The 19899-nt window shown below is 41.7% G+C and overlaps 1 protein-coding gene across 1 annotated transcript; it reads right to left on the reverse strand.

Annotated features, from left to right (window-relative positions):
* Positions 1-5066: 5066 nt before the first annotated feature.
* On the reverse strand, positions 5067-7591 carry KCNF1 (potassium voltage-gated channel modifier subfamily F member 1). Its single transcript, XM_061351719.1, has one exon. It carries the CDS (start codon positions 6887-6889, stop codon positions 5426-5428), a length of 1464 nt encoding a protein of 487 aa, XP_061207703.1. The 5' UTR covers positions 6890-7591; the 3' UTR covers positions 5067-5425.
* Positions 7592-19899: the final 12308 nt, after the last annotated feature.

The raw sequence follows: 19899 nt of genomic DNA on the forward strand, positions 1-19899 counted from the left end.
GAGATTTTATTTTTAAAGACAGTCCTCTACCTAGATTCCTTTTAAGATTTCTCTTCCTTTGTGCTTATATTGTATAGCTTTAACTGAGCAGGATGATTTAGCAGTACTTGACTCTTAGCATGTTAAAAAGATATTCAAGGCTCCCCTCACACCAGAAGACAAAAAGCAGCTTTAAGACACTGGCAGCTTTCTCATCTACATATGAAAGCAACAAGAAAATAAACAATTAAATGGCACGGCCTCTCCTGGAGCCCTCAGACCTTTCTACCATCCTTATTTTCCCCTTAGTGATATACATGAGCCTGCTTCGTGCATTAGCCTGGCTCACTTGGCAGCATTATTCTCCCCAGACACTCCTAAGACAGGCAAAACCCCCACTGCATTGTAGCCTAATATGGTTCAGTGCAGAAAGAGTTTAGTGGGTTTCAGTGTAATTTCGGGTTTAGTGGGGTATATACATTACCCTGAGTTGACTTTCATTAGTGCTATGTTGCTGCAAGTCTTGGAGAAGTTTGATTTACACCAGGCAGTGCAGAACTTATTCCTCCCATCACTAAGGAACATCTGTGTCAAAGCGAAAGTGTCTCATGAAAGCTGGTGTGGAAGGAGATGTTGATATTCATGAATCATTACTATGGACATAGTAACAGCATTGGGGAAGAGGGTGGCAGGTCTAGCCAAAATGCAGTAATTTTGAATGGAAAGATCCTTAGAAACCTGGTTGGGTAGCAACATGTATTCACCTGTGTGCGTGCTCAGTAACTGTCCTACCTGTGTGAATAAGTTGTAAGGTTTGTCAGTGGATATGGGGCCGATGACTGTGTTGACAGGGAGGAAGAAGGAAGCACTTCTGCCTAGCATAATTCACAATGGACATGATTCTATTTGTTTTAACATATCTGACAATGAAAATGTGGCTGGAAGAGGGTTGGGGGGGGGTATGTCTTTCAGTATGGTTAATTGTTCACCAGTTGGCCCTTGCTTTAAGGATATTTGAATGCTCTGTTTCAACAAGCCCTTGTTTGTCACTCATTCAGTCTCAGGTGAGCTTTTGGGGTAGTTAGTTTAAAAATCAGTATAGATTGAGAGAATACCTGAGATTGAAAACGACACGGTCTTGGTTTCACCTCTTAAATAATTTTATGATTTTTTATTTTGATTCAAATAGCACTATAGGCAAAAGGAAAGTTGCCTAAAGGGTTACTGAAACAGCATTTCTGCCAGCTTCAACTGAAAAAAGGACTTTAGCAATGAGTGCACTTAGCACAGGCAGGGACACACGGGCTGTGTTGCATAGTCCTCAGCCCTCCTTCTGTCTGATAGGAGCTGGTTCTGCCTCCACAGCTTCAGATTCCACTGACCCATGCACAGACCAGAGAGGACATTTTAATTAACCTTGTGTGTCAGGTGCCATACCTGCAAGGGGCAGCAATCCCTCAGGTGTGACAGCAGCCAATAGTGAAATCCTTGCATTTCTCATAATTTTTCTTAAGCGTCTTCAAATCATATATATAGGCAGTCTAGCAATAAAAACCTAGGTGTAGATGGCTGTTTCTGCCTGCACCTGAAGCTGTTTCCAAAGGTGGCTGTGACACACCAGCCAGAGTGTGGCATGAGTTGACGTGTTACATGCCTATTGCTTTCCTGAGACTAATGCTGTGTGTCACTAACTACTGCAGCCATCTCCTATACATCTAAAAGCAATTTCAACTCTATTATAAAGTTCTACCCTTTATGGTGTTCAGGAAGCTAAAAACAGGCTTCAATTTAGGTACAGTCTTATCAGTTGCCACCAATCTACCGTTGGCTCTTGAATCAATTCTGCAGTGTCAAACCTGTACTAACCCCAGATTTACAGCTGAAGTTGATGTTAGTTAAGAACTAAGAGCTGGTCCCTTCAAGTTTTAACTCTGTATGTTGCAGATTGTATTAAAGATTCAAAGTTTCTTAGAAGCACCAGGGCTGGCTGCATGGGGCAGATGTCCTGTGGGATAACTTCTCAAGAGGATAGTTTCACTTGCTCACTGTCCTCTGAAATTTTCTGCACAGTGAACTGGGGAGCTTCTGTATAAGAAGGGATGTCAACTAAAATGATGATAGCTGCTTTATTTCTCCTAATTCTTCTCAGTGGATTTTCTCTACAAAAGTAGTACATTTTCTTCCCAGAGCTCACCATTTCTTATTGGAAGGGTGACCTACTCCTTTCCTAAGCCTTGGAGTCCAAAGAGTAGCAGGAGTAGCATTTGGGTAGCAGGGGTCTCAGGAGAGATCCAGGCAGTTAGTGCACATTTCTTGTACTTCTTTTTTTTTTAGATTAACTTAGAATAAAGGAAAATCAGCTCTGCTGGCTTGTGCAGAGTATTAAATAAAAGGAAAACAAACATCCCCTAGCTCACTCCATCCAGAAGGGGCAGAAGCTTCCCTCCAGCCCTGATTTCAAAGCCAGTGTTTTACAGTAGTTTCTTGGTCTGTGACAGGTGTCTCCCCTGAGGCCCCAGAAAGCCTCTTGCTTCCTACTATATGGATTGCAGCTACGTGAGACTTCCATCTCCAGTCCCACCATGTGCTGCAAGCTGCCAGCCTGCCCTGTCCCTCCATCACTGCCCACATCTCCCCCTTGCTCCTGCAGGGTACCCACACCATGGGCCAGGCAAACAGGCAGCAATCCATCCTGCCCACCCACAGCCTTTTAACAACATATAACTTACAGAAATGAACCCAACAAACTTGGTCCTTAGTGCAGCAAAACACATGGAGCCTGGCTTGAGACCAGCCTGGGCTGGAGTGGCACCAAGGTTGCTTCAAAGTTCTTTCCATACTGACATGGCATAGGCAGACCTCTGTGCCAAAAAGGCATAAAAGAAATGTTGGAGAAATCAGCAGAAATAAAATTATTTCTGATGAAAAAGGCTTATTTTTTATTTAATGCCACATTAAATAAATTGCAAAGTGCAGCAGTGAGGATTTAGTGCTTCTGGTGCTAACCATATTACTTAGTATATATACAGTGCTTTCCTCATTCAGGAAAGAGCTTTTGCTAACTTAATTCACCCTCAGTCACCCTCTGCATGTCACAAGGGAAGTTAGGAACATTTAATATCCCTGCTGATAGATAAAGTATATGGCTGGGACTGGCACAGCTTTGTTGCTTTTCCTCCCTCTTCTCCCGGTCTCACCATCCCACCCAAGTCAATTTGTGATGGATGCAGCCCATACTTGTGTCCTGGAAATCTTCAGCAGTGCAAGGGGCAGGATCCTGTCCCTTTGGTGACAGCCACCTATGGTCCTGTCCAGGCAGCCAGCAGGAGCAGAGCTGCAACTGGTGGTAAGTTAACAGACAGGTCTCAGCAGATCAGAAGATTGAGAGAGCAGGTCCTAGAGGCTGAGAGCTGGGAGCTGGGATGCAGAGGGGAGGATGGAGGTGAAGGGATGGTGGTGATGGGCTCAGGGCACTTGGGTGTGGTGTTGGCCTTATTCAGGAGAAAATTTGGGACAAAGGGTGGTATAGGAGTCTGGTACAGAAAGGCTTAAAGGTTGCTTTGAATTATCTTGCTTGATGGAGGTATGTAAGGCAAGGCATAGTAACAGGGCTGGGGAAGAGGATAGTAGGTAGGTCTGGCATGGGTCTGGGGCACAGGTATACAGAGTAGGTGTCCCTGGAGGTGAGCAACTTGGGGTGTGAGGGGTAATGCTGGGAAAGGGCTTCAGCCTGGGGGAGCCAGGGGCTGATTTTCATGTCAGGATACTTGCAGAGCTGGCAGTGTTCCTGGCAAGCACAACTGCCCAGCCCCTATACACTACCACTACTCCTTGCTCCCAGCAGGACAGGGCTCTTCCCAGCAGTGGACGTATACCCCTTTGCCAGTGGCCAGGGGAAAACGAGGTGTCAGGAGAGAGCACAAACACCACACTGCAGCAATGTTGCCCCACCAGTCACTGTTCCTGTGAGGTGGATGCCACAGCCCTGTCAGTTGCCCATATCCCAGGAAAGGGTTACAAGGACCTGTGTGAGGGTCTCAAGCACAAGGTGCCCAGGGGTGGGTCATGGCTTATGCTGCTGCTTTTCACCTAGGCAAGGGTCTGCTCAGCACAAAAGGGAACAAATAATGACAGCTACTCTAGCCCTTTAATTATTTGGGATCCTACTTTTAATGTATGTAATTATATCCGTGTGCCAGTTCTCCGCTCTCCTTTGAGCTGGTGTAACTCCTAGTTTCAATGGGTGTCTCTGGTAGAGATCAGATCCATATATTGCAGTTATCACATGAGCCAAATTAATGCTCACAGATGGCACTTGCTTTTGGCAAGGATAGTAGGTACACACAGGTTTTGATTAATCTGGTGGCTGATGAACCAGCCACTGATTAGTACCTACTACCTCTGTAAACTAACATTTACAAAACCATACAGTTATTGTAGGGGTGGGATGTGCTTTTTCTAAAAAAAACCCAAATCCTAGTGATGTGTTCATTCACACAGATATTTTTACCATAAAGGAACTGGAGATTATACTATTTTGATTGAAACAGTTTTTACACTTACTTTCAAAGAGTTAAAGTTTCTGATTTAGAAGTGCTCAGTTTAACTCCTCTATAAACTTCTTTTGCTTTCATAGTGATTGAAAAAGCAGTGAGCTAACTTAACGTTTTAAAAATTACTTGATTATAAATCCTTCCTGAAAGATCCCTGCATGTATAAATTATTAGTTATAATTAAGATCTAGAACTGGGTTGGTTTTTTTCATTTGCTCCTTAAAACACACTGGTTCTGTTCTTCATCTCTGTTACCTTAATGTCTCATTGAAAATTGCATTTTTTATAGAAAAAGGAACATATAACTTTCCAAAAAGTTGAGCCCAAAATCACATTTTACAAAAATAACACCATTCATTGACTCTAATATTCTGCACATGGTTGATTGCTCGTACTTGCAGTACCTCTAGGCTAAAACTGCTTGTAATGTTTTACTGTAAACCTGAATCTAATACCAGTGAGATGCTGCTTCAGTTTTATTAAATAGCAGTTCTCCTAGCTGCAAAGGCATTGAAGACAGCCTGGAAGACACAATCTGCGCGATGCTGTTCTTTATTGTCACAGGTACAGAGTTCTGGTGTGGCAATGCTGCACATTCAGGTCATTGAACATTTACCGATCAGGAAGAACTTTTCAGTCTCTAAAATGGTTACAAATGCTTTCTGTTGGAATGCATTCATTAAAAGCAGTCTGATCTCTATGGAGTCCTACTATTTTATTTTGTGAAATCACAGCAAATTCTTACCAGCTGTTGATGGAGACATCATGGGTTAATTTATGTTCATGTTGGAAAAGCAAAGCAGTGCTCACTCCCAACTCTGACAGATCCCGCGAGTCTTTTCAACGGTTGATTGTCAGGTTGCCCCCATCTAGCACTGACAACAGCTCACAGTTTATTTGCAGCTCTGAAGCCTGGTCCTATAGTGTTTCTCTTCTGACAGGAGATGAATAAAGGTGTCACTGTGGGAGACTTTTAGCCGGCTGCTATAAAAAGGACCCTCTTTGCCTTCCCTCACAAGATCCTCTAGTTCACTTTTGGAGCTTGTAGCTTTCCCCTCAGTTAGGTTTAGCTCCATCAGCTCTAATTCATGCTTGGCAGCTGTTTCTAAAACTCTTTGTTTGTTATAATACCTGACAAAGTTGTTAATGATCGGATGGATGGGAAGGGCAATTGCTATCACCCCACAAAGAAAACTGATGGCAGCATTCAGCTTTCCTAGTGTTGTTTTAGGGTATATATCTCCATATCCAACTGTGGTCATGGTAATGATTGCCCACCAAAACGACTGAGGGATGCTTTTAAATAAAGTTTCAGGGTGACTTTGCTCCATGGTATAACCAAGGGCAGAAAAGACAAAGATTCCAACAGCTAAGTACATGAGGAGCAGCCCAAGCTCCTTAAAGCTACGTTTCAGGGCATACGTTAGAGTCTGGAGCCCCGAGGAGTGCCGTGCAAGCTTGAAAATCCTTGCAATCCTCATGATGCGCAGTGCCTGGACAGCCTGCTGGACATTGCTCAGCTCCATGAGCTTGGCTCCCAAGTGGGTCAAGGTCAGGCTGACATAGAAAGGAAGTATTGCTAGCACATCAACAATGTTCATGAAAGACAAGACAAAGTGGAGTTTGTTGGGAGAGGAGATCAGCCTCAGCACATACTCCACGGTAAACCAGCCTATACAGGCTGTCTCGATGCTATCCAGGGTCGGGTGCTCTACACGGTTCCCCTCTGCATCTATGATCTGGAGGTCTGGAATGGTCCCCACACACATCACGATGGAGGAGATCAAAATAAAGAGAAAGGACAGAACAGCGATCACTCGAGCTGGGTAGGATGATTCTGGCTTCTCCAGAAATTTCCAGATGTATTTTTGGCACCTTTTCCAGTGACTTTCTGAGGCATCCACTCCCAAGTCATCCAGAATCAGTTGCACCCTTCGGGCTATTTCTTCCAGTTCCTCCTTTTTTTCACTTAGATGAGCTTTGCAGCAGTCATCCAAAAATTTCAGATCCACTTTCCAAAATTCCATTTCATTCTTGAAACATATGGGGCATATCCCTTTCTTCATGTGAATCTCCCCAAAGTAGTACACATCAATAATGCATTTGAAAGCATCTGGATCTCTATCAAAGTAAAACTCTTTCTTTCCAGGATCATAGTCATCACAGAGGGAGAATATGCTATCATAGCCTCCCGATAAACAGTTTATCAGCTCTGCCAGCCGTGTTTCTGGGTATTGATTCAGGTTATCTCCGTAGAACACCTGCCTTACCCCACCGACATTAACTACAATCTCAGTGTCTTCATTTCTTTCTGATCCGTCACTGTCCGTATCTGGAAAGCTAGAGTCACCTGCCATTTTAATTCTAATTTATTTGATTTTCAGTTTCTTGTTTAGTTTCAAAGCTTTGTGGTTTTAATTTCTCATGAAAGCAAATCGGTAGCGAGTCAGCTCTATCACCAACGTTACTAAACTGACACAGAGTTGTGGTGGGAAAGGTTACAGAAATAAGCCTGCAGTCAGGAAAGCCTCGTGAGGTATGCAACAAGCTGCAGGGAAAAGACAAGTCATCGGGCTGCTGTGCCTGCAAGCAGGATGTTAGAAAGCTCCAGCAGATTTGAAAGAGAAGAAACCATTGAATAAAACTCACCCCTCTGTTCAGTGCTCGAGAGTCTTTTCAGGTCCCATTCTCTCTCTAAAAGTGATATTTATTCAGAGGTTGGAAGTCACGGCAGAGAAATAAATCCTGAGCTCTGATTAATGCAACGTGCAGTGAGTGACAGTTCTCAGAGAGACAGTCAGCAGGGTGAGCCCACAGAAACGTGTTGCAGTTTCTCTCTTCGATTCCACAGAATTCCCTAGAAAGCTGCTTTGGAATTTTGTTTCTCTGTCCGTTTTCTTTTTACTTTAAGGTCTTCCCGAGTTTTCCTGTTGACTCTTGCACGTAGTCGGTGCAAGTGTGTAGAGGAGAAACTTGTGCTTGTTTTCCCTTTGCTGTTTCCCAGCACAATAGGAAGCCCAGCCTGCGAGGAGTTCTTTCCAAACTCTACCCTCTTCTGGTGAAACACAGCAAAGCACCAGCTAACAGAAAACAGCTCAGCTGTTTACAGGCCTGCCTAGCTGTAAAACAACGTGTTTCTGCACCACCATGCACTTTTAACTTTTTTTAAAGAATCAAATACAAAACATAACCGTGTATAAAGTCATTCAGAGCTTCAGAAAGACACCTAAATATATTCTTCTGCTGGCAGAAGACAGAGGAAAAAAATACTGTGTTTTGGAATAAATGCACAACATAAATCTTGCTCTCAGCAAGACTGGAGCAAGTCTAGAGTAATTCCCTGTCAGGACACTGAGTTACTGCAGATTTATACTGTTGTCATTGAGAACCAAGCAGAGATCATAAAGATTTCAAGGCGGCCGTGGAGCAAAACTTTCCCTGCACGTTTCCCACAGCCTTGCGTCCTCAGTGTTAGCCATGCTTTCTTGATCTGTGGCCAACTGACCCTAAGGAGGGTTTGAGTAATTTACATCTATGACGATTTCTTGGTGAATGTTACTTACTGGCAATAGTGCTTTGCACTACATCCAGCTCTTAACAAGTAGAATCAGAATAACAAGCATTTCGTTTTGTTTTCTCCAAATTCCAGGATTTGGTGAACGTTTGTTCCCCAGACCCTTACATGCAGGTGACATAGTTCATTTTAGTGGGTCCTGAGGACTCTTATCCAGCAAAACTCATAGTTAGCAAGTTAACTGTTTCTGAGCATAGCAGAATGATCTATACTATCAGGTTTTGATCTTTTTCTGTTTACTGGCTTCCGAAAAACTTCTAAGTGGAGGGGAATAGGGAAGGGAAAATCCAGCTGATAGTTTGCTTCTCTAGGCTTGTGTCCATTCTGGGAGAAAGGTGAGAGCACTGATGTGCCTGCTGTCCTGGTGCTCTTGTCACCCAAAGAGGGGGACCCTGGTGAGTACACTGTATTCCGTTTCCACTGCCTTGCCAGAAATTTATGGGGGATTAGTAAGAGGTTGTATACCAGACATCACTGCAACATGGGGTATGCACATAGCTGCACATACATTATGAATATCCACTGGAAGTAGTTCGTGATGTGTGGGGGTGCACAAGCCATGAGTCACAATCACTGATCCAGCCCCTTCTCAGACCTTCCAATGACCTTCTTTGTCCCTGAGCTGTTGCATGATTGAGGAGAGTGAAGTATGAGAAGGATGAGGTGAATTCATAATAGAGGAAGACTTACAAGAAGCCTATAAAAGAAAGGAACACAAAGGCCTTTGTCTGGCACACATATCCATGCACAAATTTACAATGCAAAAACTGAAGCCAAGGGAAGTGTGTACTTGCTGCTCTGTTATAGTCACCCAGTCTCACAGAGAGGAATGAGCCATGCATCAACCACAGCTCCATAATCTTCAAAGGCCTGGCCTGTGTTGCTTGTATCCTTGCTGCAGAACAGTATGGAGGACAAGGAAAGTAACTGCAGGGGCTGATCACTTTATTCCAGTGACAGTCCCAGAGAAAGAGTAATATCCATTAGTCTATACCTGCGTCACACTGTTAATCTCTGGAGGCCAGTGTCACCTTCAGGTGTTCCTGAGGCTACTTCATAATGTGGGTGTAATGCAAGATGTCCCTTGAATTCTTTTCCAAGCACATATAAGTTTACTGAGACTTGCAAGCTTATTGCGAAACGGGAAGTATATTGGAGATCTGGAAAAAAACTGAGGTTTTGTGGGTTCAGCAATATTTATCCACCTGGGACTTCCTTGGCCACTAACAGGAATGGTTTGGCTTGATTTTAGCACAGTAAATTTTAAGATGCCAATAGAAATCTCATACTTGCACAGGGGAAACACATATGTCATTACTGACTGCCAGTTCTTGCAAAAAACACAACCGAGACCTGGGGAAAGTTAGGTTTAACATGTTGTCAGGCTGCATCAGCACAGGGAAACAGGTTCGTTAGGTTTAAATGCTCAGATTCAACCATCTCAGATACCTACTCATTTTGATCAGTGATTCATTTCAGTAACCTTTTGGCTTTTCTGCAGGTAAGGATAAGAAATCAATATATGGCTGAGCATGACCGACACAGAAAGCACCAACTTAGTTTCCAAATAAGCTTGTCTCCATACCCTGTAATTTTACAGAACACTTACAAAATAGGCACACAAGATTACATTGTTCAATTTGAAAGGTGAAATCAGCTCCTCTCAAATGATAAATCTCAGCATATTCTCAAAAGGTTGGGAAGAAACTATTTTTGAAATGCCAGATCAGTCCTTATGAAGAATTTACTTAGTGCAGCTGCTAAAATACTTGTGCTTTATTCTTTCTTGTCTTGCACCTTTGCAGAGCTCTTTACACCTTTCAGTGTGCCTGTCAAATGTCAGAGATCTGGTAGTACTTTAAATCCACTTTAATAAATGTAAATGATCCAAAGAAGGGTGAGGGAAAATCTTAATGAATGTGTTTTTTTTATCAGTCTTATCGTTGAGCAGCAAACAAGAGCAGAATGAATAATTTGCAGCAAACAATTTATTTCACTAATTGAATTCATTTTTCATCCATGAAAAGAGGGCATCTCTAATCTAAAAATTTCAGTAGATAATTGTTGCCCTGTAACTCGTTTATGAGTAGTTCACTGCAATTATTCTAAATTCAACTTCTGTTGATTTATCTGAACTGAGCAAACAGGCCAAGCTGTGCTCTGTGTCTGCTTGAAGCATTGCGGGCCGGCAATTTAACTCCTACAGACCGAATGACACAGGGAGTTTTCTTTTTGTGCTGGTACTTTGGCTCAGAGAACAGCGCACGGATTTGAACTGGCAGATGTGTTAAGTTTTGGCTGTAGTTCAGACTGGCTGCTTCAGGGAGGAGGAGTCTCAAACAGACCTCAGGCTCTGCAGCCCAAGGGATGGACTCCAAGAATGCTGGATACACCTCCAAGGGCAGCCCCAGCAGGGATGCCCAGAATCTCCCCAGGGAGCTTGGACCCCGCAGGGCTTTGTCCACAAACTATAGCTGCAGCTCAGATATGGCTCCTCAGTGGCCCAACGTGAGGGTGGCACAAAGCATCCCACAGCCCAGCACCTGGCGACCTGCAGCAACAGCAATGCTGGAAGGATGCTGGAGCTGCAGGTTTGGCTCCCTTGTTTGCCACTTTTTGAGAGAGAGCCTTCACCAGTGGGTGGCTTTGTGTTAGTCTGTGAAGAGAGATTGCTCCTCTTGATCTGTAGTCTGGCTTATTCTGCACTCCTGAAGCTCAGCAAGCATCTCTGCCCTCCTGGCTGATGCAAACAGCTGCTCCTCACTGACCTATGGGCAGTAGTGATGCATGAAGGGAAATTAATGGGTTAGGAGCCAACTTTAAGGAGGCAAGATTGGACTCCATGTGGAGAAGGGTGTTTAATGCAGAAGCAGGAGTCAAGCAGCCTCTCTGCAAGCAGGCCACAGTGTAGTCAGTCCCCTCCACTGAGCACAGCCCTGCTTTCAGGGCCTGGGATCAAGGCAGCACCTTTGGCCTCTCTTTCTGGACTCTACAGAGCGTTTAGTGCTGTGCCTACACATGTAAGCTCAAGTTGAAGGACCTATGATGCTCTAAGAAAGAAACAGAGTATGTCTGGCACAGATTCAGCCCACACTGACCAACTAACATGGACATTTCCCAGACACGATGTGTCCATCAGAAACCATTCCCAACTGGAAGTTTGCAGGTAGCCACCTGTACTGGAGACTAAAAGGATCTTTAATTAGATGGAAACCAGTTGCCAGTTGACCTCAATGACCAGAAACATCTTTGGGCGCATGTAAAAATGGTCTAGGGTGCACTGAGTTGTGCTGAGTCACCTGTTGCCACTGGACGCCTGCTTTTTAGGTGCTATGATTTCTATGCTGCACACTGTTTTGTGGCTCTCAGGGGCCATAGAACTAACAGCAACCTTGGGGCATGGTGGTTCCTACTCAGTGTAACCCTCTCCCACAATCCTCCTTTTGCCATGCCATATTTGGTTTTTAAATGACACGCACAGGACTGCAACTGTGATGGATCCAGCAAGAGATCTCACCATCTAACAAGCAACTTATCCTCAGCTAGATGCAGACTCTGGAGAGCTACTCAAGACAAGAACATATAATGAAAATGTACTATAGAAAAGTCAATAAGAGACCTAAAGGAGAAATGGGAATGGAAATACCTTGTTCCTTCTCCTTTCCTTGGGGCATTGTGAGGATAAAGCTTGCAGCCAGCTGCATGGGATCTGCTTTTGCAGCTGATAGCACAAGGTTCTGTGGTTCTGTGGAAGAAATACCATATAATTACTTCACATCAATCACAAGAGATGGGAGGCAGATAATCTCAAAGAAAGCGAAGCAATTAATGATGTTGTTGCAGGCTTCAGAAAGAGCAGCTACTCTGATTATTTTACTGCAGCCAGCTTTAGTAATAGGACCAGGAAAGACTTTGCTGTAAGAATCCTTCAGGGTTTCCAAATCTAGGGTGGTTTCTAGTGGTTAGTGAGACAACCTCACTGTTAGATTGGTACGCCAAAAGCAAGAGGTTATGAAGTGTCTGAACTGAGATGGGTATCTAGACTGTAGCAGATAAGTTCACCTTGTGAAGCTGTTCTATGTGTCTCTGTCTTTGGCATATTTACATATTTTTCCACGACTATAATTTCAGATCCAATGAGCCCTCAGTTTATTTCCCCCATCTTAGTTACTTTGGTTCTTTTTTCAAGTTCAGAATTTATATATAGTAAGTCAATCTATTTATTTTATTAGATCTTTTAATTAATTCCTCATTGAAAGTCTGGTAATAGCTTGCTGTAAATTTCAATTGGTCCTGCTTTCCATTTGACATTAATGAGTCTGTTTTCTTATAGAATTAAACCTGCATTAAGTGACCACCCAGGAGACCAACCAAATCTCTGATTTAATGTAAATGGCTTTAAATAAATGAGATGCAGCCTCCACTGCAAGCAACTAACAGCTGAGTTGAAATTAAGCGTATCAGTGAGGCGTGAATGGGATGGGAGCTGGAGATGCTGTAAATATTTTAAGGACCTTGTCTTGTTTATAGTCACTATGTTTTGAGGAAGAACTGGAAGTGTGCTTCCTGCTCTTAAACACTGTCACTAAAAGCATTCAATTAATATTTCTCCCTTTGAATATTGTTGCATATACAAAGAAAAGAGAAAACCTAAGATCCTGGTTTTGGCTGGGGTAGAGTTGACTTTCTTCCTAGTAGCTGGTATAGTGCTATGTTTTGGCTTAAGTATGAGAATAATATTGATAATATGTCACCAGAACCCCACAGATGTGATCAACAAGATAACAACAATATCTCCACCAACTAGTAAGACAGAAACACAAGCCTTCTGAGTTGTTGTGGGGCTCTGGAGAATGCACATCCCAAATTACAGTTTGATTGTAAGTCCTCTCTATCATGTGACCTGGAAGAAGAATGATTTTAAATGGGGCCCTGAGCAACAACAAGCCTTTGAGCAAATTAAATGCAAGATAGTTCATGCAGTAGCCCTTGGACCAGACCAGACCGGGCCAGATGTAAAAAATGTGCTGTACACTGCAGCTGGGGAGAATGGTCCTACCTGGAGCCTCTGGCAGAAAGCTCCAGGGGAGACTTGAGGATCGACCCCTTGGCTTTTGGAGTCGGGGATACAGAGGATCTGAGGCCAACTATACCCCAACTGAGAAAGAGATACTGGTAGCCTATGGAGGGGTTCAAGCGGCTTTGGAAGCCAAAATATATACCCAATCATATCATTACCAACAGTCAACTCAATGGAAAGACCAGGAACATGCCAGCAGATAAGGAGATGGCAATGGGCAGATAGCTGTTTTGGCAGCCAAGACATGAAGCCAGTTTCTAAGCCTGCCTGGGGAGAGATTTTTAATGTATTTAATGTTTTCTTTTAAAAGAATCTAACACTGCAGACCTCTACTTTGCTGGGAGTTGGAATAAATATTAATAATACTCTGTACAAGCTATTGTTCCTAATGCTTTGAAAGGAGAGCATGTGTAGCAATTTAACACATACCATTTCACAATAGAAGAGATTTTTATATGAATGAATGTTTTTACTGTGGGCAGTCAAAATAACTAGTAGAGGAATATAATCAAATAATTCACAGTAAACATGGTCAAAACCACTCCTGTATGTGTACTCAATGAAAAGGAAAAAATATTAAATGTTTTCTAGTGTGGAAAAGCTGTGAAGAAAACTGGCTGGAAAAAGCCACAGAAAACACTTCATCAGTGTGCTGAAACAGTAATAAAGAATAAAATACTTTCATTGATCCTAGAAAACATTGCAACACACTAAAATACAGACTTCAGCAGAGCCTGCAATTCTCACATGCTCTTGCAAGTATAGTTATAATTTTCCTTCTTTCAATGACTGGTACAGGACAAAGGAAGGGTAGGTGTGTAGGCAGTAGCAGAGGCAGAGTTCGTATCTCCACAAATACGAAATTACCCGTGCTGTACCCACAGAGGAGTCCTGTGTATATTTGACTTCATTAAATCCTGCATTACTGACAGTCGTGGCATGATGCTCTGGAGCACCTTGCTGACTCCTGCAGACTGCAGGCTCTTCAGGTTTACTCCCTCCATCTCCTGCAGAGATGTGATGGTCACAGTCCTGCCTGTAGCCAGGAAGGCGGCTAGGGATTGGAGGAGGTGGTGTTCCCTGGCCAGCATCCTGCTTGCACAGCTGCACTGAGTAGAAGCATTAAAGCATGAGAATCTGGAGTGATAAAAGTAATTTTTTAATCAGGAAACCTTTGCATTATAGATTAGGCAAAGAGGAAAAAATCATACCTAATTTCCCTTTCCTATGGTGTCCTAAACACTGCTTTGAGAAGTGATGGGGATCATGTTCTTATTCTTACTGTCTTTGAAAAAGAAGTCCAAACCTCTGTGTGACCTTATCTTGAAAAGCTGATTTCATCATCTCCATTTTAGACTTCCTTAGCAAAAATTTTTGCTGAATTCAAATGGAATTTACTATGTTAATCAAAACTACACTTTCTGGAGGACAGAAGACGTGTCAGAAACAATTTCCTGGCTCTTCTCTGGATCTGTTGTCTGCCATTGGGCAAGTTGTTTACCTTCTTGCTACTTTCCTTGAGCCGTCTGGCAACACATTGCATTTCTTAATAGCTTACAAATGAGTCAAATCAGAAAACATTTTTAATTTGGAAAACAGATTACAAATAAGCTTTTGCATTATCTGAATGGCTCTAAAGCCAACCCACATGTTTCTAAGTGATTTGTCTAGACAATGAGTGAGTCAAGCCTTTTATCTGTTCTGTTTTATACAATAATAGTTTCTGCTCAGTTAAGATTTCATTTTACTTGACTAAACTGAACGTGTTTCATTAGTATGTGCTTTTTAATTTAACATTGCATTGACATTTTGCATACTAATTCTCTCTAGTCAGGGTAGAGCCATAAGCCCATTCAAACAGTGCAATACATGCAACACAGATTCATTGTAGCGTCCTCAGTGGTGAGATTACGGAGTCCAAGATTAGCCATTCAGGAAAAAAAGGCTAAGAAGATGAAAGGAAGTTCAGTAATGAATGGGAACCATCACTGCTGAGACCTTTCTTTGTTACTATTCTGTGGCATTTTCAATTGTTCTGTCCTGATGAGTAATGAGAACTTCATCGCTTTTGCTAAGCTTCACTGCATATCACTGCTGCAACGAACACAGGCTAATCTCAGGATAGCAAGGACTCCTTGGTTCTGGTGATGGTAGGATTTCAAACATCCTCTGTAGTTACAGTGATTTCTCTTGGGTCGCCTTGATAAAGGAGTTCCTGACTATGCCAGCAATGAAGTTAAAACTTCCCTTAATGGAAAACATCTCCCACATGCTCTATACCCAGTTTTAACTGCTCATTCCTCTCTAATCTTTTCTTTAGGCTTCTGTGTATGGTTAGTAAAACGACACAGTAACAGAACCATTAGAAAGAGGAATCACCCCCTGTCAGGATATCCCGTCACAATTTGCCACAAATCACCAGAACACATGCCAGTTGGCAATATCTCATCATAGGGGGCTTACCTTTGGCTTATTTGAGAGTGGAGCTAGGTACAGTAACATTAGCACCACAAATGTTATAAATAATCTATCAATAATCAATACATGGCTAGATTCTTCCCTCATATTGGTCTTAAGCTGGTAGTGTGCTGAAGGTAAAATTACTGCATGTTCTATGCATTTTGCAACAAATTCCTAACATATATGCGTGAAGAAATAAATGATCACACCATATAGCTGGGGAAATACAACCCTCATCCCAGCTGTGTAGTCTGCTTGGGATTTATTTCATAGCTTCTGACAAACCATTTACTAATCAACCATTTACTGTTTATTCTTCATTCATCCCTGGAAGTCTACTTTTTCCTTGATAGGACTGACTAGTAGTGATGAATTTTAACTAGACCTGTACAGAATACAGAATATTTTCCAGGAATTTCTTATATCTTGACATTTTGTTGAGATGCAGAAGGAGGAAAAAAATAACCTGTATTTCGAAATTTTCCTTGTAACAGCATGTCAAACAGATCCAAATATAAGATATCCAAATCTTTGGTTTAGCAACAGTAAAATTTTGCACTGTGAAAATATTTATACACTGCACACTAAATATTACATTCTAATATTGTGTTCTAAATACAATTCTGTTATTGCAATACAAGGCCAAAATAAAAAGAATTGAAATGACAAACTGCAATTAGACAGTTTAGCTACAGAGATAAATATATTTTGACACTATGAAAACAGTTTCTTTCAACATGAGTATGTATCTCAATTAAGTGTTTTTATTGAAAATTTTGGCAACTTTTAATTTAACTGAACTGCATTTATCTGATATCAATCTCTGCTATCAAAAAAATTATCAGTTATATTTCCATTGTACAACACCAGCAATTCTAGCACTCATGAGAGACTTCATATTTCTTTTCTTTGCCAGAACCTTTCTTAGAAACTAGAAATGACAGATGGAATTTGTGAGAGAAAATGATACTTTCAGCACATACAGCCCAAGGGCAAGAGAAGAAGTCAACATGCTCCTCTGGGATTTTCACTGGCTATTGCCTTTGTTTTCTCTGTAGCCCCTCTGGTTTTATTTAGCCTGAATCTTCTTCAATTGCTCTTCGTGTGTACATTTTTCAAAAGGAAAAAATGTCCTTAATAAAACCTTTGGGAAGCCCAGGAGTGCCATGAGAGTGTTCTTTACGCTAATCAAACAGTAACAAAGCCAATCCACCCACCCTGCACAGACTCAGAGCTTAAAAGCAGCCAAAGGTCTGTAAAATGCCAATAAAAATAATTTATTTAGTATCAATGTTATGAATGTAAGGAAAAGTAGAATTAGAATGTTATTAAAAAATCTCTCACTGGTCCACCCACAACTAGTTTCTAACTGCAGAACTGCAATATCAACGTCTAATATTTATAGTATACAAATGGTATAATTGCAAGCCCAGAACAAAAATTTAGATACTCTGCACAAAGAATCATAGAATAGCTAGGGTTAGAAAGGACCTTAAGATCATCTGGTTCCAACCCCCCTGCCATGGGTAGGGACACCTCACACTAAATCATGCCACCCAAGGTTTCATCCAGCCTGGCCTTGAACACTGCCAGGGATGGAGCATTCACAGCCTCCCTGGACAACCTATTCCAGTGCCTCACCACCCTCACAGTAAAGAATTTTTTCCTTATATCCAATCTAAACTTCCCCTGTTTAAGTTTTGAACCGTTACCCCTTGTCCTACCACTACAGTCCCTAATGAAGAGTCCATCCCCAGCATCCCTATATGCCCCCTTCAGATACTGGAAGGCTGCTATGAGGTCTCCACATATCTATGTGGTTACAACACCTTGTACATTTTTTGTTTTTTTTTATGGGAGCATCTGAATTTCATATTCTGGAAACTCCTTTCTTCTGCGGAACCACAGCAGAGTGGTCCCTTGCATATTACTTTAATAACATGTATCAGACTTGGAGTGTATTTTAAACCCTCTGCCTTCATTCCTCAGTGTACACTCTGACTATTGCCAATTTGAGTAATTAATTCCTTGGTTTTAATCTTTTCCAAATTCGACTGTGAAGAAGTTGGCACTTGCTGGTTTTGGGACTAAAATCTAACATTCCATAAAAATGGGTGGGTTTTGACAAACTTATAAAATATACAATTTATGTGCACACATAGGGGAAAATTTTGTTCATTAACCGAGTTATTATTTAACTTAACAACAGCCTGGCTGCATTCCACCAGAATTCTCTATTGGGTTACCAGCTGATGGCAGCAAGTTGGTTTTCAAAAGGTGACAAAGCTTCCAAATCAGCATTTCAAAAAGCAGGTAAACGTGTGGTAGACTGTAAGTGCAGAACACAATATAAACACAAATGAGTCTAGGCATCGATTCACCTCGACTTGCTGCAAATTCCAAATAACTAAGTAAGTCATATTCCCTTCTCTGTTTACCATAAACTCATTAAAAAGACTTCTCTCACTTTAAATATAAATTTATATCAATATAAATTTAAATACAAATTACAGCCATTTTGCTCTTTTTTCTGCTCACAAATTGCTTGCAAAATGATCCTTGTTTTCTTCAAATATATTTGCTACCTCTACTTATTATCTATTAGTACCCACAGTTACCATTGAATCCTTTCTTTAAAATTGTTGGGAACTTATTCCAGCAATAAGCAAGAAGCAGCCAAGAATGAATAGCAATCAAGAGCAGAGACAGGACATTCATATGCTAATATCTTTTATACACATGATTACTTGCAATATTTTTTGCATGAATAACAACCATTTCTTCAGCTTGTAAACAGAACCCGTGTGAGTGTGTATCTGCAAGTAGAAAAGCAAAGGGGAAATGTATGGATGACTCCCGTGGCTCTCTGGAGTCAAATATGGATGAATAAATATCCCTAAGCCCATCTCTGCCACTATACATTTCAGAGATGTTGAGCCATGAGAAATTCCAGATCATGAGGATGAATGTGAAAACACCCACCTGAAGTTGCCGCAATAGTTAGGGGGACAATAGTTGGGGGCAGAGGATGGAAGAAGAGTGAGGAGCTGACAGCTGTCTGCAACCTCACTGTACCATTAGCATACAAAAAAGCACCCATTCATTTTGTCTTATCTGCCAGCCCCAGCTTTACAGTCTTTGGAAGCCGGAGGAAGGGATCAATAGACATTTGCTGGCAGATGCACCAACAAATGTCTATGCTTTGGCAGCAGAGATTTTCATACTGGTCTGAAAACAAAGAGTAAGAGAAGGCCAGTTAGCCCTTTACAGGACTCCTGGTTTAAACAGCAAAAATACTGCTTGCTGCAGAGCAGAATTCCAGCTTCCACTGGCAAAGTCTACCCTGGTGACCTAGACACAACTGTTTTGTTCAGGCGAAAAGGAATTGATTCTGCAGGTAGGATCGTAAACAGAGGTAATGACATTTAGTAGCACAAATCACATGCCTGAAGAAAACAAATAAGCTTTCAGGGACATAAACTGCCTTCTAAACCTAGTAGCCAATGTGTGAATTGTGTGTTTGCAAATACATCTTGGGGCCTGGATGTTGAAGTTGCTGTATAGAAATACCAGCTAGTTTTAGTAAGTTTAAAGTTAGAGTATCCGAAAGTATCCAAAAGCCAGTGAATTCACATGAATCCATTTCTATGATGTGTCCATTTGGTTCTTTTTAGGGGCAGTTACATAGGAAATTTCCATCAATACTATATCAGGAGGAAACTGCTGATTACTAAGTGAAACCCTTAGCCTGAGAAAATTGTTGATTACATGTGTCCAAAGCACTTGGCTATGTTCATGATAGAGGTGAGGTTCCAGACAAGAATGAGCAGAAAAAAAAAACCAAACTCTAAAGTCCTTAAACCAGTCCCTTAATGAACATTTCTCATCTCTTCTGTACCCTAAAATCTTTGATTCTAGCCAAAATGGCAAGCAAATATACTCAACTCATGTTCACCGTCAAGCTATGGATAAAAATATTTGATGAAGTCTTTTGAGATGCTCACCCAGACTGCTGGACCTATTTCATTTAGCTGTCTCCCACAGCTGTGTTGTGTGCCTGCATGTTTCTAAGGCATCAGTCACTGCAATGCTGTGGGCTGGCTGAAAACCAAAGAAAAGAAGCATGTGAAATAAGTATTTCCATTAAAATGAAAAGTTGTTTTGTTTGTCCTCCCAGCTGGCTCTGAGACTGACTCAACTATAATACCTGTGCTTTACATCCTGGGCTTCAGTTACATTATAGTTTTGTGGGG

This window comes from Neopsephotus bourkii, unplaced genomic scaffold, assembly GCF_033783945.1.
Source record: "Neopsephotus bourkii isolate Nb327-2 ecotype Australia unplaced genomic scaffold, CSIRO-AGI_Nbou_v1 NB_595, whole genome shotgun sequence".
In the NCBI taxonomy this organism is placed as follows: Eukaryota; Metazoa; Chordata; class Aves; order Psittaciformes; family Psittacidae; genus Neopsephotus; species Neopsephotus bourkii.